This window comes from Triturus cristatus, chromosome 8 (assembly GCF_964204655.1).
Source record: "Triturus cristatus chromosome 8, aTriCri1.1, whole genome shotgun sequence".
Lineage (NCBI taxonomy): Eukaryota > Metazoa > Chordata > Amphibia > Caudata > Salamandridae > Triturus > Triturus cristatus.
Window position 1 is genome coordinate 1,286,661,182 of NC_140591.1, and position 23,374 is coordinate 1,286,684,555.

Below are 23,374 nucleotides of genomic sequence, written 5' to 3' on the forward strand. Positions count from 1 at the left end.
GTCCTAAATTTAGGACTCCTAACTTTAGGACTCCTAAATGCCTTCTGTGAATACCGAAAGTCTTAAAATTAGGATTTTTCTCAGTTTAGTAGTAGTATAGTTAGGACTCCTAACTTTAGGACTCCTAAATGCCTTCTGTGAATACCGAAAGTCTTAAAATTAGGATTTTTCTCAATTTAGTAGTCCTAAATTTAGTACTCCTAAATGCCTTCTGTGAATACCGAAAGCCTTAAAATTAGGTTTTTTCTCAGTTTAGTAGTTGTAAAGTTAGGAGTCCTAACCTTAGGACTCCTAAACTGAGAAAAATCCTAATTTTAAGGCTTTCGGTATTCACAGAAGGCATTTAGGAGTCCTAAAGTTAGGAGTCCTAACTATACTACTACTAAACTGAGAAAAATCCTAATTTTAAGACTTTCGGTATTCACAGAAGGCATTTAGGAGTCCTAAAGTTAGGACTCCTAACTTCTGTGAATACCGAAATGAGTAAGTGCCTTCTGTGAATACCAAAATGACAGTAAGTTTAGGATTTTGTCTTAAGTTAGTTCTGTGAATCGGGCCCTTCATATTTTTTTTACATTTCTGTACATATACAGCTGTCCATTAAATACACACAATAGATCACTTACTTATATTTTGCCATTCACATTATGGGCTGGACATCGTCTATGCCATTATTCGCTCTGAGTTTGATAAACAATATTCAGCAATCAATCCAAGTTAATTCCAAGCACAACCATGATGACTAAAGACGATGTTGCCGTTGCTGCACTTGTTTGGCACCATATCTGGGTCAAATGTCCAAAAACTGGCATTTTGTACTCTTCCTCTGAGTAGAGGAAGACACAAAGGGGATGAAAAGCGATCTTGGCATCATGTCATTTGGCACAGGTGATGAATGGGTGTGCACTTTGTCTCAGCTTCAGAGGTTTTGTTTTGCGACAACAGCGACCGCCTTAAATTAATCATGGAAGGACATTTGAAAGGAGACAAAATAAAAGCAATGTGAGCTCACAGAATGCAGCTTACCTTTATGTCTCGCCAAATATCGGCCAAGCAGGATAATGGAACAGAGTGTCACAAACACAACGACGGCCACTATCCCTCCTATGAGCGCGTGGTCAGGCCCAGTTTGTCCGGCCAGAGCATTTGGGTCTAAAAAGAAAAAAGACAGAAGATGCAAGTGTCACCCGATGACATAGCATAAGGCATCGACATTTTTGGAAGAACAAAACCTCCTAAACTGCATGATGAGAATTCTTCTTTCGTTTCTCTCGGATTAAGCCCCACTTGATTCGTTCTTTCATCTCTAAATGTGAATCTTGGCAAAGGGACGAATATGGTGACGATCACGAGACCGGATGCCAAATGTGTCTCCTATCAGTAAATGATGTCACATGTGGTAGCCTTGCCAACGACTGAACGCTCTTAAGATTGACAGTGTGGGGCGCACGAGCAGGTGGCTGAATCCCACTGAATTGTCTTTATGTGTTAAACAACCGGCTTTTTTTTGCAACTCCTCATTTCGGCGTTTATCTTGCAGAGTCTGTCGGTTGTAAGAATGCTTTTGTTACTCCCACTTACTTGTGTTGCAATCCCAAAGTCGTATTTCGGAAGCCTCTATACACCTCGCACATACAAAATATTGTGCTGTGTTTCACAGAAGCCAATCCGACAAAATGCCAAGGGTCAGCAGAAGTGACACTGTGCACTTTTTACTCCTAATGACACCATCATGGGGTGGACCCTCGGTCCCACCCTTTTCCCCATAGCGTCCTCCGATGGGTGGTGGTAGAGGCACAAAGACTGAAAACGACGGGAATAAAGAAGTCTGTTACCGCCCTGTTTACCTTTTGATCCTTGAGACCAGGACAGTGACAAGAGTAGTATAGGGTAATTTGTCGATAGTAGCTTCTGCTTTTGGCTACCCAAAAATGATTTCAGTATTTTTTAGAATGCAAAAATGACAGCAGGAAAGAAACTATTGGACTATCCAGTGAAACACCATCCGTGATTACCAAATGAAAAGTTATGTTTTTCGTAAAAAGGAACAACAAATCTATTTTTAACTTACTTGGGGGCATATTATCAAGCCAGGCGATAAAATTATCGCCGCTTTAGCGGCAGAAAACTGCTGCTAAAACGGCGATAATGGGCTTGATAATATGCTCTATGGAATTCCAATTGAAGCTCAGGTTAGATGTGAAGGACATCTAACATGGGCTTCAATTGGAATTCCATAGAGCATATTATCAAGCCCATTATCGCCGTTTTAGCAGCAGTTTTCTGCCGCTAAAGCGGCGATAATTTTATCGCCTGGCTTGATAATATCCCCTAAGGGGCATATCAACAAGCTGGCGATAAAAAATTATCGCCGCTTTTGCGGCCATTTTCGGCCGAAAAGCGGCGATAATTTTATCGCCTAATCAGCAAGGTCACGCTAACGCGTGAAACCTTGCTTTAGCGTCAGGATTCCTAACGCCCAGCTTTGCATCTCTAATGAGATGCAAAATGGGCGTTCCTGACCTGGCATGACAGGAGAAATGTCGCAAGCCCCACGCTATGAAGCATAGCGTCAGGAAAAGTAGCGATAACCCCTGTTAGCGCTACTTTCCTTACGCCTGCTTCAGGACTGACTTAGCCATGATATCCTATGGAAGGTGGATATCATGGCTAAGTTTATGAGTCCCTATCAACTAGCTAACGTGAGATTATCGCTGGGTTTCCAGCGATAATCTCACGTTAGCCAGTTAGCGCTAGGATTTTTATCGCTGATGAGATAAGCGTTGCTAATAGCACGCTATCTCAGCGATAAAAATCGGCGCTAGCCGGCAATAATTATCCGAGCGCTAAGTGCGCTCAGCGATAATTATCGCCGGTTGTTGTTGATATGCCCCATATTTTCGTGCCTGTCCCCTAAAGGCCTCTGGTCAGAAAAACAACCCCTCTAATAGGCTTCCATATTATAGGTTTGGAAATCAGCCAGAAATTTGCAGAATGTAAAGTATTAAGGCCCAGGTTTCTGAAAAATTCATGCAACTAAAGGCGCTGAACTGTACTGCGTTGCTTGAAAGTGAGATAGCAGAACAGCACCATTTCTTTTAAGATATGGCTCTATTTTTCTGTCTTCCTGCACTGGCACACTTTAGGCTGCCATGCGCCAATGCCCACACACTTGTGACATAATGCAAGGGAGTGTGCTTTTTTGTAAGGAATAGTTTTTGAGCAGGAATGGGACACTACCAGTACAAAAACTATTTTTTAACACTTTTCTGCTTTGTATGTGTTATGTACAGTGCAGCACACATGGAAAGTAGACATGCAAAGTAGGAAAAACAAGGAGAAATTAAACTGTGTCACCTCATTATGCCTGCCTTGAGGAGGTGTAACATTTTTTGCCAATGCATGTTTGTAGATGGTGATTTGTGTCAACACCCCTGGGTGGTTGCCTGGAACCCCCCATGTATCACCTATGGAATGCCCCTTGATGCAAAGCAGCGCATAGCTCAACTTTGCAACACTTTGGACAACTAGCCTATGGAAATCCTGATTTGTGATAGGTAGTAAATCCCAGCATAACACTTTGGCCCTCATTATGACATTGGTGGGCCCGCCACCGACTGGCTATCAGTGGCCGGCCCTTTGACATTTACAGAAGCGGTTCGACCGGTGGATTATGATCGGGTGGTCGATGGCATAGAGCAGAGGGACCGACCGCTGCTTTCCCAAAAAGCTAAAGGAGCCGCTCAGGGCAGTGGTGGGGCCATAATTTCTACAATAAAGTGCTGCCTTCTCAAGCACCGCTATAGGGATTATGATGTCTGTTTCCCCCTGCCTATTCATGGTGGTCCAACCACCATGAAAAGGCAGATGGTGGGGGATTTTGGGGGCCCGAAGCAAGGTGCCGGTCCCCCCGAGCTCCACAATGGGGCCCCCCAAACACCCATGCACCCTGTACAAGGCACCACATGGTGCCTGGCACACATTGCTGTTGCAGAGATGTTTGTAATATGCCTTTTGCCATTGGGGCTCGTCCTGGGCCGCAGCACAAGTCTCAATTGAAAAAGGTTTGTTTACGACCGCCTTCATGGTGGCCGGATCGTAATGAGGCCGGTGGAGCCGCCAACTACATGCTGGACGGACTCCATCCCGAAACAATGTCTGTCGGACACTCGTCGGACCGGCATAGTAATGGGGGCCTTAATGTCGGGTTTGCGTTACCAAAGTAACTAACACAAACACGGCACAAAGAGTCAGCAAATCTGGGCTTCTCTTACTCGAAATCATGGCTTCCTCTGTCTCCTAATGGGTGAGTTGGGATGGGCGGCCTTACACGATTTAGCTCATGTTGTTACGTCAGTCATTGAACGTACCGCAATGAGGCCAACACTATTAATAAGAACAAGGCATGGGAAAGAACTTGGCATTCGGTAGCATCAGCAGAAAATTGCCCGCAGAATACATAATTTATACAGCTCTATCGCAGTGGGAATCCCTTTTATATTCCTGTCTTGTCATTCGCCTCTTATTGCAGAAGAAATGAAAAATAAGGAGATAAAATGTGGCCTTGCCAGGTTTGTCCGCTGACAGCTGAGCGTGGATGAATCCGGTCAAAAAAATGCCTCCCCTTGTCTGGGCTCATCATTCACTTTCAAGTATTAGTTCTCGAAGTAGAGCAGTTATCCGATTAACCACCGAGTGATTAAAGTGCAAGAGACTGAACCATAAATCTGCGGCTTCAATTTCCTGGCTGCTCGCAGCAGCAATGGGTATTGTCAGATTTGCATTCTCAGAGCTGGGTGTTCAGGAGTCAACACTGCGGCGCCAGTGCCAGCATCTGAAGAGCAGGAGGAAGGGCTCTCTGAGAGGTGCTCCAGTCAGGAGCCGAGCTCCACAAATGAACAGGGGATGCTGAACATCGGATTTATTGCGACTTCTACCACTGACAATTAAGGCAACGAAAGGAAGTGAAAGTCAGATATTGTGTCATGCAAGAGCACTTCTTCCACAGGCAGACAGACCATTCTGCGCATTGAAGCAAGGACTCCAGGCTCTTTAATATTTTAAACACACACTTTTGTTCCAGCAAAAAGAGTGCATTTTATCCCTTCAGTATCTGTGCCTTGCCTGACAGAAATAAAGTAGACACCCATACTAAGGCCATATTGAGACGTTTAGTAGTTAGAGAAACTATTGTAGAAACCTGCATTCTATTTCTCAAATTGACAAAGATTGCCAGTATTTCATAAAATTAATTAAGTGTGGACATTATACTATGTACAACCAAATCAAATCGGAATTTTCTCTTCGCCATCTGCGAAGTATAGCAGAAGAATAGGGTGTAGACAATTTCAGAACTGCACAGACTGTCCCCAACCACCTACATGGTACAATACAGCAAAAAGAACTCACTAACAATGGGATTTGTTTGTGCTGGCCTTGAACTCAGGATATGATTTCCAAATGCTCAGTGGTGGGGCAGGAATCTTGTTGTTTTGTCTGACATAATGCTATGTAAAGCTCCAGTTCAGCCAGATCATTGAGATATTGCTGCCCCAAGTCTAGGGGACAGGAACACTGATGTCTCTTTAAAAAATGTAAGCCAATTCATCAGTGCTTAATTTGAGCAGATGGTTTCTGGTGCTCAGCACCGGCACTTAATTGTGAACACCAGCACTATGACAGTCTGCCACATGGTGGCACTGTCTGTGTACTTTAGAGATAAGCAGAACAACAGCTGTTTATTCATTCAGTATACAGTAACAACGATTCATTCCTGTCACCCAAGCCATTCTTATAAATTTGGGACCCTGTAATATTCTGAACAATCACTTGCTGGAGTGTTATTGTTGGTTGTTGCATAGGTATTGTCGTTGGTAGCACTGGCAAGGCATTGGGTGGTAAAAGCTGCAGTGGCGTACTTGCAAGGGCCCTGGCACATATTTTATTACAAATTAAGCATTGGTTTTCACCATGGCTTTACTTTACCCTTTACTTCACCTTGATTTGTCAAAGGTTGCCAAAGTTATTAACAAATTAATAAATCGTGCCCTCTCCCTTAACTCATGCCACATTTGTTAGATCGTCATTAAATTCTACAAATTAAAAATAAACTGAACATGCCCAATGTCACACAAATTAAGCACCAAAGTTATTAACAAATCACACATTTTTCAACACATTCTTATCTTTGCTCCCACATATCACTGAGACCAGAAAGCCCTGCACCAGTTGCATAACACAAAATTAGGCAGTCCCCCTGCAGAAGGTGATGAGGAGCAACTTGGTCTCTAATATCTCATAGACATTAATTTGCTGCAGAGTGGGGTGGCCCCTTAAGGTGGGGAGTCCCTGAAGAGCTGCAACTCCCCCCAATTCACCACAGGGGCTGCAGAGGCCTGCGTTACGCCACTGCCCTGCACTCAGCTTAAAATGGTAACAGCCTTTAAAAAATGTTATACAAATTCCTAATCAGTGCTTACATTAAAAGCAAACGAACACTCCCCCCAGCTTTAATTGATCCCTCGTTTAATAGATTTGCATCATACTCAAAATATCAGGAGTAAGCAAAAATGCTAAGTGCCTGACAAGTGTTTTGGAGATCAATAAAACTACTACACCATTGTTTCTATCAAAGCAATTACTTTTATCCCTTTTGACTTGGGTCTCACTGCAGTTGAATCTACATGAAATCTGCATGAAATCTGAGATATCTGTAGGGAGCTTAACTTGCTAAAAGCCTTCAGATTTCATAAATAGCATCATAGGTGTTACTGTATGATTGCATTTATGCCTCTTCTTTTAATTGTGCCCCGCTTTACGATTCTGCACAAAACCTAAGGAAGACAAAGGGCCTTATTTAGAGTTTAGTAGCCAGAGTACTCTACGAAAACATTCCAGATGTCCAGTCTGCGGTGGTGCAAGTTAATTATCGTCAATGGCATTGTAAAGGCAGTGGAGTGGATATTATAATAAAGTGCCCTGTCTGCCAAACTATAAAAAAAAAGCCGCTAAATTTGCTAAATGTAAACGTACTCCACATGAATTTGTCAACGGATGCCACAGCGATTAGCCCATTAATAGTTCCCCCTCTGTCTCTAACTGTACTGTCCTTCATAGAGCTACTAACATTGAAAAAAAAATCACTGAGGTAAACATGCTAAGCATCTACCAGAATTCATGAAAATTCGTGAAGCAGGTGTGAAGTTTTGACAAGTCAAAATCACATATTCAACTGTCAAAATGTACCAAATTTTTTGCGTCTGATCACATTTAATTCTAATTACTCAAAAAATACTGAATTGATGTACACCAAACCATGCAAAGGTACGGCCCTGAAAAAAGTATATCTGGTTTCATACCACCTTTTGTGTAATTCTATTCAGCATTTATTTCTGTACCAGAGAGCAAAGATTCATAATGGCCGACCCTACTTTATGATCTCCACTCAATCCTCCACTCCCCCACAGAGTGTTCTACTTGAAACTTGAGTACTGAACCTCAATCGGATAGGCGTTTTCTGGAAAGTTTTGTTCCCGTTCAACGAACAGTGCTAAAATTATTGGCGAAGCAAAAAACTGCTTTAAAATGGAAACTCTGTCCTAACCAAAGTCTCCAAATTGTGTTGGGAAGAGATCCAAAGTAGTGAAAGGATGTGGGTAAAGTCTGTTAGAACCAGAATAATTGCAATTAAGAACCTCTATTTAAATAGTGGCACAGTCACATCTTGGCTCACCTTTCCAGGCAAAGGAGCACTGAGAGAATCCACTGCTATGGCGTCAGAATCAATCAATCTACTGTATTTAAAAAACAAATCATCCATTAGCTTCGCGTTTGCTTCATTTGGCCAGGATAGTGTCTTCCATTATCTATCATGGTTACCAGACCCAGGTTTGAGAAAATACATTGTAAGGGTTCGGGTGGGATGTAATCCAATCTACTCATCCCACCCACATAGGACTAGAGTGCAGAATAATAGTGGTCTCTGTCCCTGCCCTTTGAAAGTTAAATGTACCCTTACGCATATTCTTATGGACTGCGTCTTTTATCTCCCAAATCGAATCAAGTTTTTAAGGACTCTGTTTTTTAGATATGATGATTTTCATAGGAGCTAAGAGGTGGAGTTATTGTCTGAGATGTGACATCTAGCTGTGGCAGTTGGGATTGCTCGGTTTTTACGATCTGTCAAACAGAATTTAGAAAATAAATTGTAATGGGTTGGGGGGGTGGGGCAGCAAGGAAGGGGGCTCATTTAAAGGGTTTAATTATTTTTAATTGTGTTTTAAGAATGTTTTATGGACAATAGCCTAATTAAACTTGTTTCTGAACATGAACCTAAGTTATTTTTGCTTTTGATTTAACAACTTTGGGTCAGATTTGCTAACCTTTCACACTTTCATACAATGCTATGCAGCAAGGGATCTTTCTGCGCTGCATTGTGTGAAAGGGAGAAAACAGAAATGGACCATATCTACTAAGATATGGTGCACCTCTGCCCTCTCGTTGCGCTGGCACACTTGTGGCAGCCTAGCTCCAAGGCAGACACAGTTGAGCCACATTGCAAGGGTGGCTGCGTTGTGGTCAGAATAGCTTTTAGAGTGGGAAGAGATACCTTTGTGAACAATAACTTTTCTTAGACGCCTGTTCCTCTTTATATGTGCGTTGCAGAATACAGCACACATGCAAAGAGGAAGTACATGAAGAAATAAAGATATTTCTCCTTTTCACACAAGCCTCAGTAGGTGGACTATTTTGGAGCAAACCCAGGTTTACAGACATTGGAAAATTTGGTTTTGCATAAAAAATCATGGGCGGATGCACTGGAACACCCATGCTACACCCATGGAGCAAAGCCAAGCAAATTGGGCTTTGGATGGTTCAGCAAATTCCAGCTTACACTTTGCGTCGGGCTGCATTAAAAAAGTGACACAACCACAACGCCAAATGTTAATAAGTCCGGGATCCTATTTACAACTAATAAAAACCACAAAGAAGCATGTCATGAGCCTCAAATATGGAGATGTGGGCATAGTTATATGCTATTTATGACCATTATTAAGCGAGGCAAAGGGCAATATGACTCTCTTAAGGCTTTGTTTCTTGTGACAGAACACAATAGTGGGGTGGACTGGGAGCATGTCTAGGTCCAGCATACAAGCCCCCTAAATGCAAAATTATAAAGTTGGAGTATACAGTTCCTAAAAGAATCAGAAAAAGAACCAGAAAAGGCAGCAGGTTGGGCGGGGTGTGAAAAATTTGATTGGGGGGAAGTGTTTTACTTCATCACAACATCTTATTTTAAAAGACCTCCCACAAAGAGCCCCCTTGAGGGGCCAGTTGGTCATTGCAACACCGGCCCAACGAGGAGCTGCCCAATGGTGAAGCATGATACCCATCTGGGTGTGTGAGGGCTTTTGCATCTGAGCAATCAGATCTCCCCGATCTCCTTGCTCAGACCCATCCTGACCTACTGCTGTTTCTGTTTCCTTTTCTGATTCTGTCTCTCCATACTTCACTTGTATACTTTGTTTCTTGTGAGTCACGGCTCCTCCACACTCTTATAAATGCATATTAAATCATGAGCATCTCCTTTTATACTGTTCATATATATATTACACAGTGGTAGTGACCATTATTTACATGTTTCAAACAGTCCATACATCAAAAAAATATTTATTAGGTAGCTTAATACCCATAAAAACATGGATACATTTTCATACAAACATCATACATGAAATTAATCTTCTATTAATTACAACATGGTAATATGATTTTCCATTGAAAGACCTATTTTCTTTGCCTATACCTTTGGTCCACATGATAGGATCTGCATCAAATTCAGGATATTGTTACCATATGCAGCTAAAGTTTGGCATGCCAATTTTTTTTCAAATTCATACAAGTTTAAAAAGTTACGCGAGTGGTCAAAATAGATGTGTTTTTCCATTTTATAGCCCAAAGAAACCTTTGCTCACCACTTAGGCAAAAACCGGTGAAGGAATTTATGCCAAACATGGTATGCATGTAGAATTTTACTTAGAAAGCTTGCTTTTGTGGGTTGGTGTTAAATAAGCCTGGGGAAATGTAGTGTATGTCTCCACAATTTCATGTAACTTCCAGCATTTCAAATTACAATTACTACACAAAATGTCTGGGGTTTTTCTATTTTGCCCAGGGGTGTTCAAGTCATGCCCAATTTTGCGTTTTCTTTAACATGAAATGCATCCTTGCATTTAAAATGGACTCGAGGACATTGGTATCTGGCGTTATAATACATAGCCTTCACATAATATTTACCCATTTAGCAGAATTACTCAAACGGAAATTATGCAAGTTTTACCCAGGCTTAATGTTAAAGTGTTCAGCAGAAGAAGGGTGAGGTTTAAAGATTAGCAACTTTTATTCATATTGTTAGTTAAAATTGAATTTCAAAACCACAATTTTTATGCATCACATATGAAAATTTCAAAACAGGTGACTCGCTGATGAAGTGGATAAAAACATTTATGATAAAAAAAGTTCTACAGGAAAGGGAAGGCAATATGAGAGGTGTCAGGTCAAATGGCAGTCTTATGGGGGACTCAGAAGCATGGAAAATGCATCCATTACTACTGATAATGGCATTACTCCTAGACCAACTCCCCCGCCTCCCCCAGACCCACCCACAGCCTATAAAAACTCCACCCACCCCACCTCCTCCGGTAAGTAAACAAGCAGAGCTAGCACTCAAGATGCACAGGGAGGGTAGGAGGGCCCTAGAAGGAAGGCGAGGGAGTAAGACTAGGAGTAATGCCATTGTCAATAGTAATGGATGCATTACCTCTCATACCTCCCTCACCTTCCTTCTTAACGTGTGGGGACATTGCAATCAAGAAACCAGAGACGGACAACTGAGTGATAAAGAACACCAATTTAATAATGTGCCCCAATCACAGTACAAAAGCACCTTTATTCCCACATAGAGGAAAAGACCCTGTGGCCCAGAACATTATCTAAATGTTCCAGACAGCAATCCGATAGTGACGGACAAACGTGGACCGGGAAGACCAGGTCACAGCCCTACAGATCTCCACCACTGAGGTACCATGCAATTCAGCAACCGTAACCACCATACTGCAAGTAGAACAACCATGAACACCCATAGGAGGATCCACTCCCTTAATTTTGTAAGCCATCAAGACCGTAGACCGAATTTGACGACTCAACTTAGCCATGGAATGCTTCACACCCTTCTTAGCAGGACCAAAATTCACAAACAAAGAGTCCCTGTTGGTCTTGGTCCTTTTTGGCTAAAGATCCCTAAACTTTTTGCTTTCCCCCTCGACCTTTTTTCTAACATGGTGTTGCCAACTTAGATGCTTTGGACACTTCGCCACTGCTAATCAGTGTCAAAGTGCAAGTGCTCCCTGTGTAAAGTGTAATGGTAATTGGTTGTCCATGATTGGAATGTTTGCCTTACTAGTAAAGTCCCTCGTAAAGTGCACTATGTGTGCCAGGGCTGGTAATGCAAATGCTATGAGTGGGTCTGCAACACTAATTTCATTACAAGACCAGAGGCTACCATTATGCTTACACTTTTAATTGCGTCACCAGGACAGCCGCATACATCACAAAGGAAGTATTCCAAATAGAACATTAACCACAGTAAAAGGCATAAGCCCACAGTAATCTGCCTCTTTTAAATGCGGCTCCAGGCAGATAAGTTATCCCTTACATTTCTTCTCTTGCTATACTTTAACTGTATTGATATTTTATAAATATTTGCTCTTATTCTATGTATCTTTCTCCTTTACATACTTCTTTTAGTATTACTGAGATTGTATATATATTTCTGTCGTGTTACGACTGCTTTACATATTTCTCTTAGCATTACTGAAATTGTATACATATTTCTCTTCGTATTATTGACTGTTCTGGTTTTATTTTCATTTTAACACATTCTACAGACGCTTTCCCTCATCTTAAACTAACGTTTTTTGGACTCACCCCCATTTCCCTTCCCTTCGTTTCGGTCTTCCTTTCTCCAATTTATGGAGATGGGATGATGATCACGCGTCTTTCCGATCGTTCCCGATTCGTTTAATTTTAAGTTAAGTGCGTTTTCCTTCGCATTTCGACCGTCGCACTGAATTCAAAGGAATGAACCTTGGCAACGCGTCGCTAGCGTCGTCGCGTTGCCAAGGAACATTCCTCTATGCCTCCGGCTGTTCCTGCTTACGCGTTTGACTTCCATGGCAACCATCAAGCAAATATCCTTCGGTGATCGCGCTCGAGCGCATTTTAATCACCGGTGGACGACGGTTGACTCGCTGGCACAGTTTTTTCATGTTCTCTTACCTGCTTTTAGCAAAAGACTATTAGGAATATAGGAATAATTACTTTCATTCTCCAATTAATTATTCCAACCCTTTACCTTTATTCTAAGTATTAAAAAAAAAAAAAAAAGGGGAAGAGAGAGTGAGATTAGATTTATTTGTTAATTTATATTATAAAAAAAAAAAAAAAGGGGTATATAATAATTTAATTTTACCATGTCTGACTTTGATTCAGACGAAGCTGAGGCTAGCGCCCCTACCCCCAAATTTAATAATGAGGCCTTTAAAGACATCATCCACGAGGAGAGGAGATCCTGTATGTTGGAAACCCTGTCCAAAGTTATCACTGCTAAAAGATCTTTCCCATCTGACGAGGACAATTCCACGGAACAACATACTAGCGAAGATCTCACTAATATAAAGGGAAAAAGAGCAAAAAAATGTAATAACATAGAGTTTTTCCCGAAGAGCACTGGAGGTCCTAGTACCTCTACTTTTACAAGAGGCCACCATACCTCCTTTTCCATGGGTGTCCCTAGCGGCACAACATATAAGGGTGTCCCCAGCGGCACAACGCATAAAGGTGTCCTAAGCGGCACACAATATCAAGGTGTCCATCGCGGCACAAAATATCTAAGTGCTCAAAATGACCTCAATGATACTAATAATAATGATGATGATGATCTTTCCTTTGATGATGATGCCTCTAATTCACCTGACGAATATGTCCTAGACTTAGACCATGATGATTTAGAATTTAGCTCTCTTGACGACGACCTCGCTCACTCTTCCAAGGATGCCATCCTTGACCCTTTAGGACAAGAAATGTTCTCTCCCCTTAACATCAAGCATCCGAGGAGCTCGGAATGGACCCCTCACGACCATGTGAGTAAATTCATCATTAAGTGGCTTAGAAACCCGCTTGACAGGGACGCTAGAAACCTGCTAAGGGCAGAATGTTGCCGACCCAACATTGGAGATAGAGCTTCTCAGACCCCAAATCTCGACCCAGAACTTATAAAGTACCTTTTCAAGCTGGGAAGAGACCCTAGGAAGGGTATGGAGAGATCTCTAAAAGGCTGCCAAGATAGGGTCCTTGACATCTTGGGCCCCCTGGCAAGAATCATTGATATTTCAGAAGAAAGCCATATTAATGGCATTCCCCTCGACACAGAACTCATTAGAGGTCTTAGTCAAAGAGCCCTCGTCCTCTTAGGTAACGCAAATGCCAGCCTAAATTCTGAGAGGAGAAGAGTGGTCCTCACCAAAATTAGCCCCAAACTCAGTGATCTAGCTGACAAAGAACCTTCTGCCAACCCTAAGGGCTTGCTTTTCGGAGAAGACCTGATTAAGACTCTAGGGAAATACGTTTCTACATTCACAGCCCTAGATAAAGCGCATCAAAATATGAAGAGAGTGTTTAATTCTAATAACCTTTTCGGAAGGGCCGGTAGACGGGGCCAGTCTTCCGGCCGATTCAACAGAAGGCCCTATCCTAGAGGAAGAGGATATGGCGGAAGGGGCTTCTTCAACCCAAACACTCCCCAATTCTTTCCGCAAAGAGGAAGAGGTTTTCGCTCTAGAAGCTTCAGATCCCGCGGAGCGCCTACTGACAACAACAACCAGAGTGAGTACAATTTCTCTTTCTTCTCCTTCCACCCCTTTCCCCAAAGTGGGTGGGAGACTCAAACTCTTTTTCAACAACTGGAAGTTGATAACACAGGACCCATGGGTTTTAAATACCGTCAGGGGTTTCATGATAGATTTTACACAAACCCCTTACCAATCTTCTTTCCCAAAAGAAATGCCTCTTTCCCTAGATCAGGAAAAGATTATAGAAGAGGAGATCTCTTCCATGCTTCAGAAAGGTGCTATAGTAGAAGTCCCCTTAGGAATGCTAAAATTCATCAGCACCCTTTTCCTGGTCAAGAAGAAAGACAAAGGGTGGAGACCCGTCATAAATCTAAGAGCCCTCAACAAATTCCTTGTTTACAGACATTTCAAGATGAAGGGCATTCATCTTCTCAGGGATTTACTTCTAAAAGACGACTGGCTTGTAAAGTTAGACCTAAAAGACGCCTACTTCACGATTCCTATGGCCAAAACCCACCAACCCTTCCTTCAATTTCTTTGGAAAAACCGTCTTTTCCAATTCAAAGCTCTCCCCTTCGGACTTTCTTCAGCCCCCTGGTGTTTCACCAAGGTAATGAGATCAATCGCTTCATACTTAAGGAAAAAAGGTATTCGCATGATACTTTATCTAGACGATATCCTCATCCTCTCTCAGGACCATTGTTAAATTCTCCAAGATCTAAATACTGTGATGGACCTTTTGGAAAACCTGGGGTTTATTATAAACAAAGAAAAATCCATCCTTTCACCTTCAAAAAAACTGGAATTCCTTGGTTTTTCAGTAGATACCACAAGTTGTCTTCTACTTCTTCCTCCAAAAAAGATATCCAAAATAAAAAAAGAAATAAGACATATCCTAAAACTTCAGAGTTTTCCCCTAAGGGAACTAGCCCGATTACTAGGTCTCCTTTCCTCTTCGATTCAAGCCATCTTCCCAGGCCCTCTAAATTATCGTGCACTTCAGAGGGTGAAAGCGAGGGCCCTTCAATCGGGCCTCTGGTACGGAGACCTTATCTCGCTAGACCAGGAGGCCAAGGTAGAACTGACCTGGTGGTTAGACAACCTAGAGGCATGGAATGGGAAAGCAATTTTTGGATCAACTCCCGAATTCGTTTTAGAATCAGATGCCAGCCTTCATGGCTGGGGAGCATGCTTTCAAGGCCAGAACACTGGTGGAATTTGGTCTCTGGAAGAATCCTTACATCATATAAATTTTCTGGAATTGACAGCTGGTCTTTACGCCCTGATGAGCTTCAAACAATTCATCCAGGGCAGGTCTATCATCCTAAAAATGGACAATATCTCCGCCGTCGCCTACATAAATCGGCTAGGTGGAACCAAATCTGCCGACCTATCCAATCTTGCCAAGAAACTTTGGATGTTCTGCTTGGAACACAAAATCGCCTTAAGAGCCGAATATCTCCCAGGCAAATCCAATGTATCGGCAGACTGGAACTCAAGATTCCTTTTGGACTTCAGCGATTGGAAACTCAACGTCTCCGTTTTCAATTCCCTCAACTTCTACTGGGGACCTCTAGATTTAGACCTCTTTGCCAGCAGACTAACCTTCCAAATCGTGAATTATTACAGTTGGATGCCAGACCCGGGTGCTCTGGCAGTGAATGCCTTCCTCCAACCTTGGCAAGGCAGAAACAGCTACGCCTTTCCCCCCTTTTCCATGATTCAAAGAGTGCTTCAGAAAGTCAGACTCCACCAATGCTCAATCGTGTTAATCACTCCCTTCTGGCCCTCTCAAGCCTGGTTCCCAACGGCCCTAGAGATGAGTTACGACTTCCCATTCCTAATTCCCTTCCTTGCGGACCTTCTTACAGACATAGACGGTCATCTTCACCCCATGGTTCAATCAGGGAAACTGAACCTTCTTGCCTGGAGAGTGTCAGGAGATCCAATGACCTCTCAGGACTTTCGTCAACAGCTTCAACTCTCCTCGGCGAATCTTGGGCCCCTGGCACACACTACCGATACAACAACATTTGGAAATCTTGGGTTTGTTGGTGCTTGGAAAGGAATCTGGATTCCGTACAGGCTCCTATCGTTGACATAGTCAATTTTCTGGTCGAACAATTTGAAAGAGGCCTTAGTTATAGATCTATCAATTGTTATAGATCTGCCATCTCCGCTGGTCACTCCCTTATTAACGGTAAAACTATTGGTAAAAACGCAATTGTTTGCAGGGTTCTTAAAAGTATAAGACTCAGAAGACCTCCTAAACCCAGATATCAATCCCTCTGGGACGTGAACCTGATCCTTGACCTTTTTTCTAATTGGCCTATTAATTCACTTTTAGACAATAAAAAACTTTCTATTAAACTGGCTACTTTACTTTGCTTAATTTCCTGTCGTAGAGTCTCTGATGTCAAAGCTTTGGAGATATCTAATAGATCCTATACCATGTTTGGAGTTAACTTTGAACTCTTCAGGAGAACAAAGACCATGTCCAATTCTATCTTTTATCCTCGTTTCGATGATTATCCCAAACTCTGCGTGGTTGATTGTATGAAAGAATACGATTCTAGAATGAATTCTCTTCGACCTCTTAATGCGACACAGTTGCTCATTTCTTTCGTAAGACCACACAAACCGGTTTCTTCTAGTTCTATCTCTAGATGGGTTAAGATTGTGTTAAACCTAGCAGGTATCGACCTTAATATTTTTAAACCACACTCTATCAGAGGTGCTATGGCCAGTAAGTCTTTCTGGTCCGGAGGTAAGTTGGATGATATCCTCAAGGCTGCTGATTGGTCTAATGCTCGGACCTTTGCTCATCATTACTGTAAACCTATCCCGCATGTGTCTGACGTAGTATTACAAAGCTACCAACAAGCATAATGGTAGTCTCCGGTCTTGTAATGAAATTGCGATTCTCCTATTAACATGACCAGAGAATCTGGATTTCATTAAAGACACGGAGGCTAACATTATCCCTCCCTCCTCTTTCCCTTTGGAGGTTGTTATGCTTCTATAGAAGTTATTCTAATCTTTATTGTTCAATTCTATAGATTTTGGTTGACTTGACTTATGTTTTTCATACATTGTTGTTTGACATCAGTCTTTTGCTCTTGTCATACTTGCACTAATTTTCTCTTTTTTGCAGATGCTCTCTAAAGAATTTTGGATTAGAGTCTCTTCCTTCTTCTCCATCTTCGGTGTCCTTCCTTCTGTGACTTCCTACGTTTCATCATCAAGACGTCTTCTCTTCACTTACTAAGTTCAAAGGATTTGATCAAACTTATCCTGTTTTCTTCGCGATTTAAAAGAGGCAGATTACTGTGGGCTCATGCCTTTTACTGTGGTTAATGTTCTATTTGGAATACTTCCTTTGTGATGTATGCGGCTGTCCTGGTGACGCAATTAAAAGTGTAAGCATAATGTTAGCCTCCGTGTCTTTAATGAAATCCAGATTCTCTGGTCATGTTAATAGGAGAATCGCAATTGTCCCACCCACACATGTAGCATTAAAGAGGGAACTCAGGCCTGCCACTGCAGTATCTGCGCGCAGTTTGTTAAACTGCCATGTTGTCCTGACAACTGCACCCACTTGCCGGGCCTAACCCTTCCATTTCTATGCACATCAGACACCCCTATGGTAGGTCCAAGGTACCTCATGGGCAGGGTGCAGTGCATGTAAAAGGTAGGACCTGTACTAAGGTGTGTGCCATGTCCTGACAGTGAAATAATCTCCATTTCGTTTTTCACTGTTGAAAGGCCATCTTGCCCATAGGATAGAATGGGGAGGCTGTGTAATATGTTCTCCAGCCTATCTTCCCAAAGGCTTAAGATGGAGAGGTGACGTTTAGTGTGTCTGAACTCACAATGTAATAACACAACTTTTTATGAAGGTGGTTTTTGCATTGTATGTTTAGAAACCACTCTTTTAGAAGTGGCTAGGTTTTTGTGCTCTAACATTTCTGTGTGTCTCTGCCTGGTCGTGGATTGACTGTCTGGATTTGAAAGTGATAGGATCTGGGGAATGTCTTGACCCAGGGGAAAAGTAGAGATAGCAACAGGCTGACCTGCATCTGGAGTGTAGGGGAGGAGTAGCCCCTAGAGGTGAAGAGGCCTGGGTTGCTGCCATAAAACAATGGTCCCATCTCATGCTCAGTGTTTGAGAATCCAGACCCCCACTAATTAAAGGAGGAAGGTGTCATTGACAGGGAGGCACCCAGAACTGGTTTGAACAGGGGTCAGTGCCCCCCTGAAAACAAAGACTTCAAAGACATTTAGGGGTATAACTATGAGAGATGAAGCCCCTGAACTTTGGGGAAATGGATTGATCAAGACTGAACAAGACTAAAACTATTTTGTGGTCAAAAGGAACCTCTGCCAAGGAAGAAACAGCTGAAGAGACTGAAGGAAAGGACTGACCCTAGCTGTGTGTTCTGGGGCTGTCCTGCAGTTTGCTGCTTTAACCAAGGAGAGGCTAAAGGGACTTTGCTGTCTGCTGTGTCCCCCTGCTTGAAAGGACTTTGCTGTGTGATGTGTCCAGAAGTAACTTATCCCCAAGGGCCCAAGGTGAACTGGCTCCCTGTTGCGGAAACTTAGGAACACAAAAATGTCTAGGAGAGTCTCGGCGACGCTGTGTGCATGTGCTTTTTGCAGCCTGAGGCCCTCGTATGAATTGCCCTGTGATCATGGGCACCTGGAGTCCAAGCGAGTCTCAGCGACACTGTGTGCGTGTGTTTTTTGCAGCCTGAGACCTTTGTGAGCATTGTCCTGTAATCATGTGCACCGGAGTCCAAGTGAGTCTCAGCAACGCTGTGTGCATGTGCTTTGTGCAGCCTGAAACCTTTGTGAGGATTGCCTTGTTATCGTGCACCCGGAGTCCAAGTGAGTCTCAGCGACGCTGTGTCATGTGCTTTGTGCAGCTTGAGACCTTTGAGAGAACTGCCTTGTTATCGTGCACCCGGAGTCCACGTGAGTATCAGCGACGCTGTGTGCGTGTGCTTTGTGCAGTCTGAGACCTTTGTGAGGATTGCCTTGTTATCGTGCACCCAGAGTTCAAGTGAATCTCAGCGACGCTGTGTGCGTGTGCTTCGTGCAGCCTGAGACCTTCGTGAGGAGTGCCTTGCGATCATGCACCCAAAGCTCAAGTGAATCTCAGCGACACTGTGTGTGTGTGCCCTGTTGCAGCCTGAGATCTTCCTAGCACCAGCGGCCCGGACCGGCAGCCCCGGAGGAGCTGAGCTGCCGGCCTGAGCCCGCCTTTGCCAGGGCGGGACCTCGAACCAACCTCGTCGAGGGAGGGGCTGAGTCCCAGTGCCCGGAATCCACAAAGATTGCAAGTCGCAGGAAGAGGAGAGGAGAGTGAAGTCACACTCCCCAGGTAACGTGTGTCTACGCCTGGGGCGGGGTGCGGGCTCGGAGGGAGACACTCTCGGCCTCTCCCATTCCTGCAGCACGAGCCTCTGCTTTGGCTCATATCGCGGCCCGTACTTGCCAAAGGAGTGGCAGTACCGGGGCCAGAGTGCGGAGATGCACTTTTGGTTACACCATACCCGTGTGGGGGCAACTGTTGACAGAAGCTGACTGTGAGTCAGTACGAGTGGCGGAGAGACCGCCTAAGGCACCGTAATCAGTGCTGGAGTGTATCACGCATTGCATTATTTCTGCATTACGAACAGCCTGATTGACGTATTATGCATTGCATTATTTCTGCATTACGAACTACCTGATTAGTGTATTACGCATTGCATTATTTCTGCATTACAAACTACCTGATTGTTGTATGACACATTGCATTATTTCTGCATTACGAACTGCCTGATTGTTGCATTACGCATTGCACTATTTTTGCATAACAAACTACCCGATTGTTGCATTACGCATTGCGTCTGGTTGCATAACGAACTACCTGATTGTTGTGCTATGCATTGCATTAGTTTGGCATTACGAATTGCTTGATTGTTGCATAACAAACTGAATTATTTTTACATTGCAAAGTGCCTGATTATAGCATTACGAACTGCATTATTTTTACATTGCAAAGTGCCGGATTATAGCATTACGAACTGCATAGCATTGCATTATGACTGCAGTGGATCATTTAGAAATGCTCATTATTATCTCCAGAACTTACAAGGGCTGGCTGGCCTAACAAGCGGCCAGGAGGAATATTCCAAATACGCATATGTTGGATTAATATCGTGTAGTCTCATTGTATATCTTTTTATTTACATTTATACTCGTTTTTATGAAACTCGTGTGGAGTCCTTTTGTGGTGTTATCATTGGGTTACTGAGAGCATGGTTGCAAATACTTTACACATTTGCCTTGAAGATAAGCCTGGCTGCTCATGCCATGCTAAAAAGGGGGTGAGCGGGGGCTATCTGAGAAGGTGTCCTTCCTTTCCCTGACGTGGAAGCAAGGGTCCCTATTTGGCCTAAGGTACCTACCTCAGCCAACTAGCGAGCCCCAGGTCTAACAGTCCCCCCTTCCTGAAGGACTCCACCACCTGCAGATGCCACAGCAATGTCTGCGACACATCCAGACAGTGCAAATGACAATCCTCAGCTGAGGAAGGATCAGGACAAAACCCCGGCAAAATCACCTCCTGACTGAGATGAAAAGCCGACTTAACCTTAGGGACAAAGGACGGCACCAGCACAAGAACCACGCAGTCTGCAAAGATCTTGTAAAAAGGATACTTACAGGATAAAGCCCTTAACTCACCTAAGCACCATGCCGAAATGATGGCGACCAGAAACAAGCTTTAATAGTCAAGAGTTTCAGCTCAAGACCCTCAAGGGGCTCAAACGGAGGACCTGACAGGACATCCTAGACAAGCTGCAGATTCCAAGAAGGAAAAGAACGGACCGGCCGAAACAGGTTCAACAGATCTTGAAAAAACTGTGACATCAGACTACCATTGTCCTGCAAACTACGCCAGGAGCACCGAAAAACCTTAATGGCAGCCCACTGCACCCACAGAGAAGCCACCGACAATCCCAAATGGGAACTGCATCACCAAAAAGAGGTCAGCCATGGTAGGATCAACCTCCTTAGCAGTACTCCAAGCCGCTACGGCCCACCAATGTCTAGCATAAGAGAAAAGTGCAGAGAACCTATGACAAGCCTGCAATGTAACAGCCAAATGGTCAGGCACCCCCAACCCACCTAAGCCCCGCCGTTCAACCGCTAGGCCGTCAAGTGTAACTTCCTGAAGGTGCCCATGGAAAGAGACAGAAAACTCAATGGAGATGGAACCACAGGAAGAACCCACTCCAGATCGCAACACAATTGAGCCAGGAGAGGAAACCAATTTCACAAATTTTCCATGGTAAAATCACAAATGTTGTGGACATGGCCATCATGTGACTATTATTTTGTATTTGGAAGTGGTCAATATGTTCCAAAAACTGCACTTTTTATAAACATTGTGACTTTGGTATTAACGATTTTCATGAAAATCTATAGTTTTAATTTTAAAAAAGGTATAAGAATACAGGCTATGGTTGAGTATAGGCCCTGGTCGGATGCATACACGGGCGGCTGTGGGGTTTGGCCCCATGCCAGGCTATTTGAGCATCTTCCACTGTGCATGGCTGAGGGCCGTGCGAAACAGTTGTTGTCTGTCTGCTTTATTAGGTGCACGGCTTGTTAACCCAGATGCACATATCCTTCAGCAATGTGCATTGTGAAATGGGCACATGACAGGTGAATACTGCACATCAAAGGAAATGCAAAACATTACAATTGCAACCTACCATTTATGCATGTATGTCCCATGATGGGGCGATTGTATAACATAAAACAAACTCAACATGAAGACACCCAGAAACATAAATGACACCAATACACCAAGGTATTTTTAGCCACAGATGAACTCTGGGAATCTGTGGCTGGTATGGGGAGTGGGTGGCTAATAAAACACAAACTGAGGTGATAGCAGAGTACCTATTGGAGCCACGTTCACTAAAGTCTATAAAGCTTTCTTATTCTGCATAACATTTCCTATGAAGATTGGTTTTACAGTTCAATGATTCGTAGGCAATACCTAGCAATGTAGATCAAGGGGCTTTGTTAACGTAAATGTCATGTTGATTTACCATTCATTTAAACTGTATCACTGCCCAAGTTAAGTTTCGCAATTGATATACTAATATTACATGCATATATTTATGGAAGACCCACATACTGAAGTTGCAGATGTCTTGCACTAAAAAAAACAATAAAAGCAGTACAGACTGTACATGTCATTTGGGGGCATATCAACAACAACCAGCGATAATTATCGCTAAGCGCACTTAGCGCTAGGATAATTATCGCCGGCTAGCGTGGATTTTTATCGCTGAGATAGCGTGCTATTAGCAACGCTTATCTCAAAAGCGATAAAACTCCTTACGCTAACTGCCTAACGTGAGATTATTGCTGGAAACCCAGCGATAACCTCACGTTAGCTTGTTGATAGGGACTCACAAACTTAGCCATGATATCCACCTTCCATAGGATATCATGGCTAAGTCAGTCCTGAAGTAGGCGTAAGGAAAGTAGCGATAACAGGGGTTATCACTACTTTTCCTGCCGCTATGCTTCATAGCGTGGGGCTTGATGATAGGAGAAATGTCGCTAAGCGACATTTATCCTATCATGTCAGGTCAGGAACGCCCACTTTGCATCTCATTAGAGATGCAAAGCTTGGCGTTAGGAATCCCCACGCTAAAGCAAGGTTTCACGCATTAGCGTGGCCTTGCTAATTAGGCGATAAAATGATTGCCGCTTTTCGGCCGAAAACGGCCGCTAAAGCGGCGATAATTTACTATCGCCTCCTTGTAAATATGCCCCATAGTTTGTTTTGTCATAGGCACATACTTAAGAGAGTCGCCAATGGTCTTAAAATTTTGAATATCCATTTGGAATGTATCATATCGTGATATATATTTGCGGAGAGCGTGTCTGGTATAAAGTCTACCCAGCCTCTTCTTCACCGTGTGTTAATGTCTACAAGGAAAATTTGAAGACTGGTTCATTTGAATTTGTGTTACTGATTTAGGTAGAAACATTTATTTAACTCTGAAAAACATTTTGGCTTTGAATAAAACAATAAAAGGTAAGTCCGGAGAAGAAGAAAAACCTGGTAATCTATCACACTTTTGTTCGAAGATATTGTCATTGGTTATTGTCAATGCATTAAAAGTCAGATAATGCTGGTTCAAATTGCAAAGAATAGTATTTCTGGCATTGAAAAAAAAACTTTTTATCATGCCCTCCAAAAACTGGATCACTAAAGGAGTTTAAAATAACGTAGGCTAGATGGTTTCCTCATGAACATGAACAACCTCACCACATATTATTCAATAGCTGACACAAGCAATCCTTCTTTGGCTAGTTGCAATACACGTTGTATGCAAAGGACTGAAAATGATGCTGACAATGTATTTAGATGTTGCTGTTCACACGAATATCAATTATTT

General features: G+C 43.0%; 1 protein-coding gene across 3 annotated transcripts in view; it reads right to left on the reverse strand.

Moving 5' to 3' along the window:
- CADM2 (cell adhesion molecule 2) overlaps positions 1–23,374 on the reverse strand; it is a 1,670,972-nt gene that overhangs the window by 14,375 nt on the left and 1,633,223 nt on the right. For all 3 annotated transcript variants that reach the window (XM_085623020.1, XM_085623021.1, XM_085623019.1), the window contains one exon: positions 1,027–1,152. In XM_085623020.1, coding sequence (XP_085479146.1) covers positions 1,027–1,152 — 126 coding nt within the window. The remainder of the gene's footprint in view (positions 1–1,026; positions 1,153–23,374) is intronic.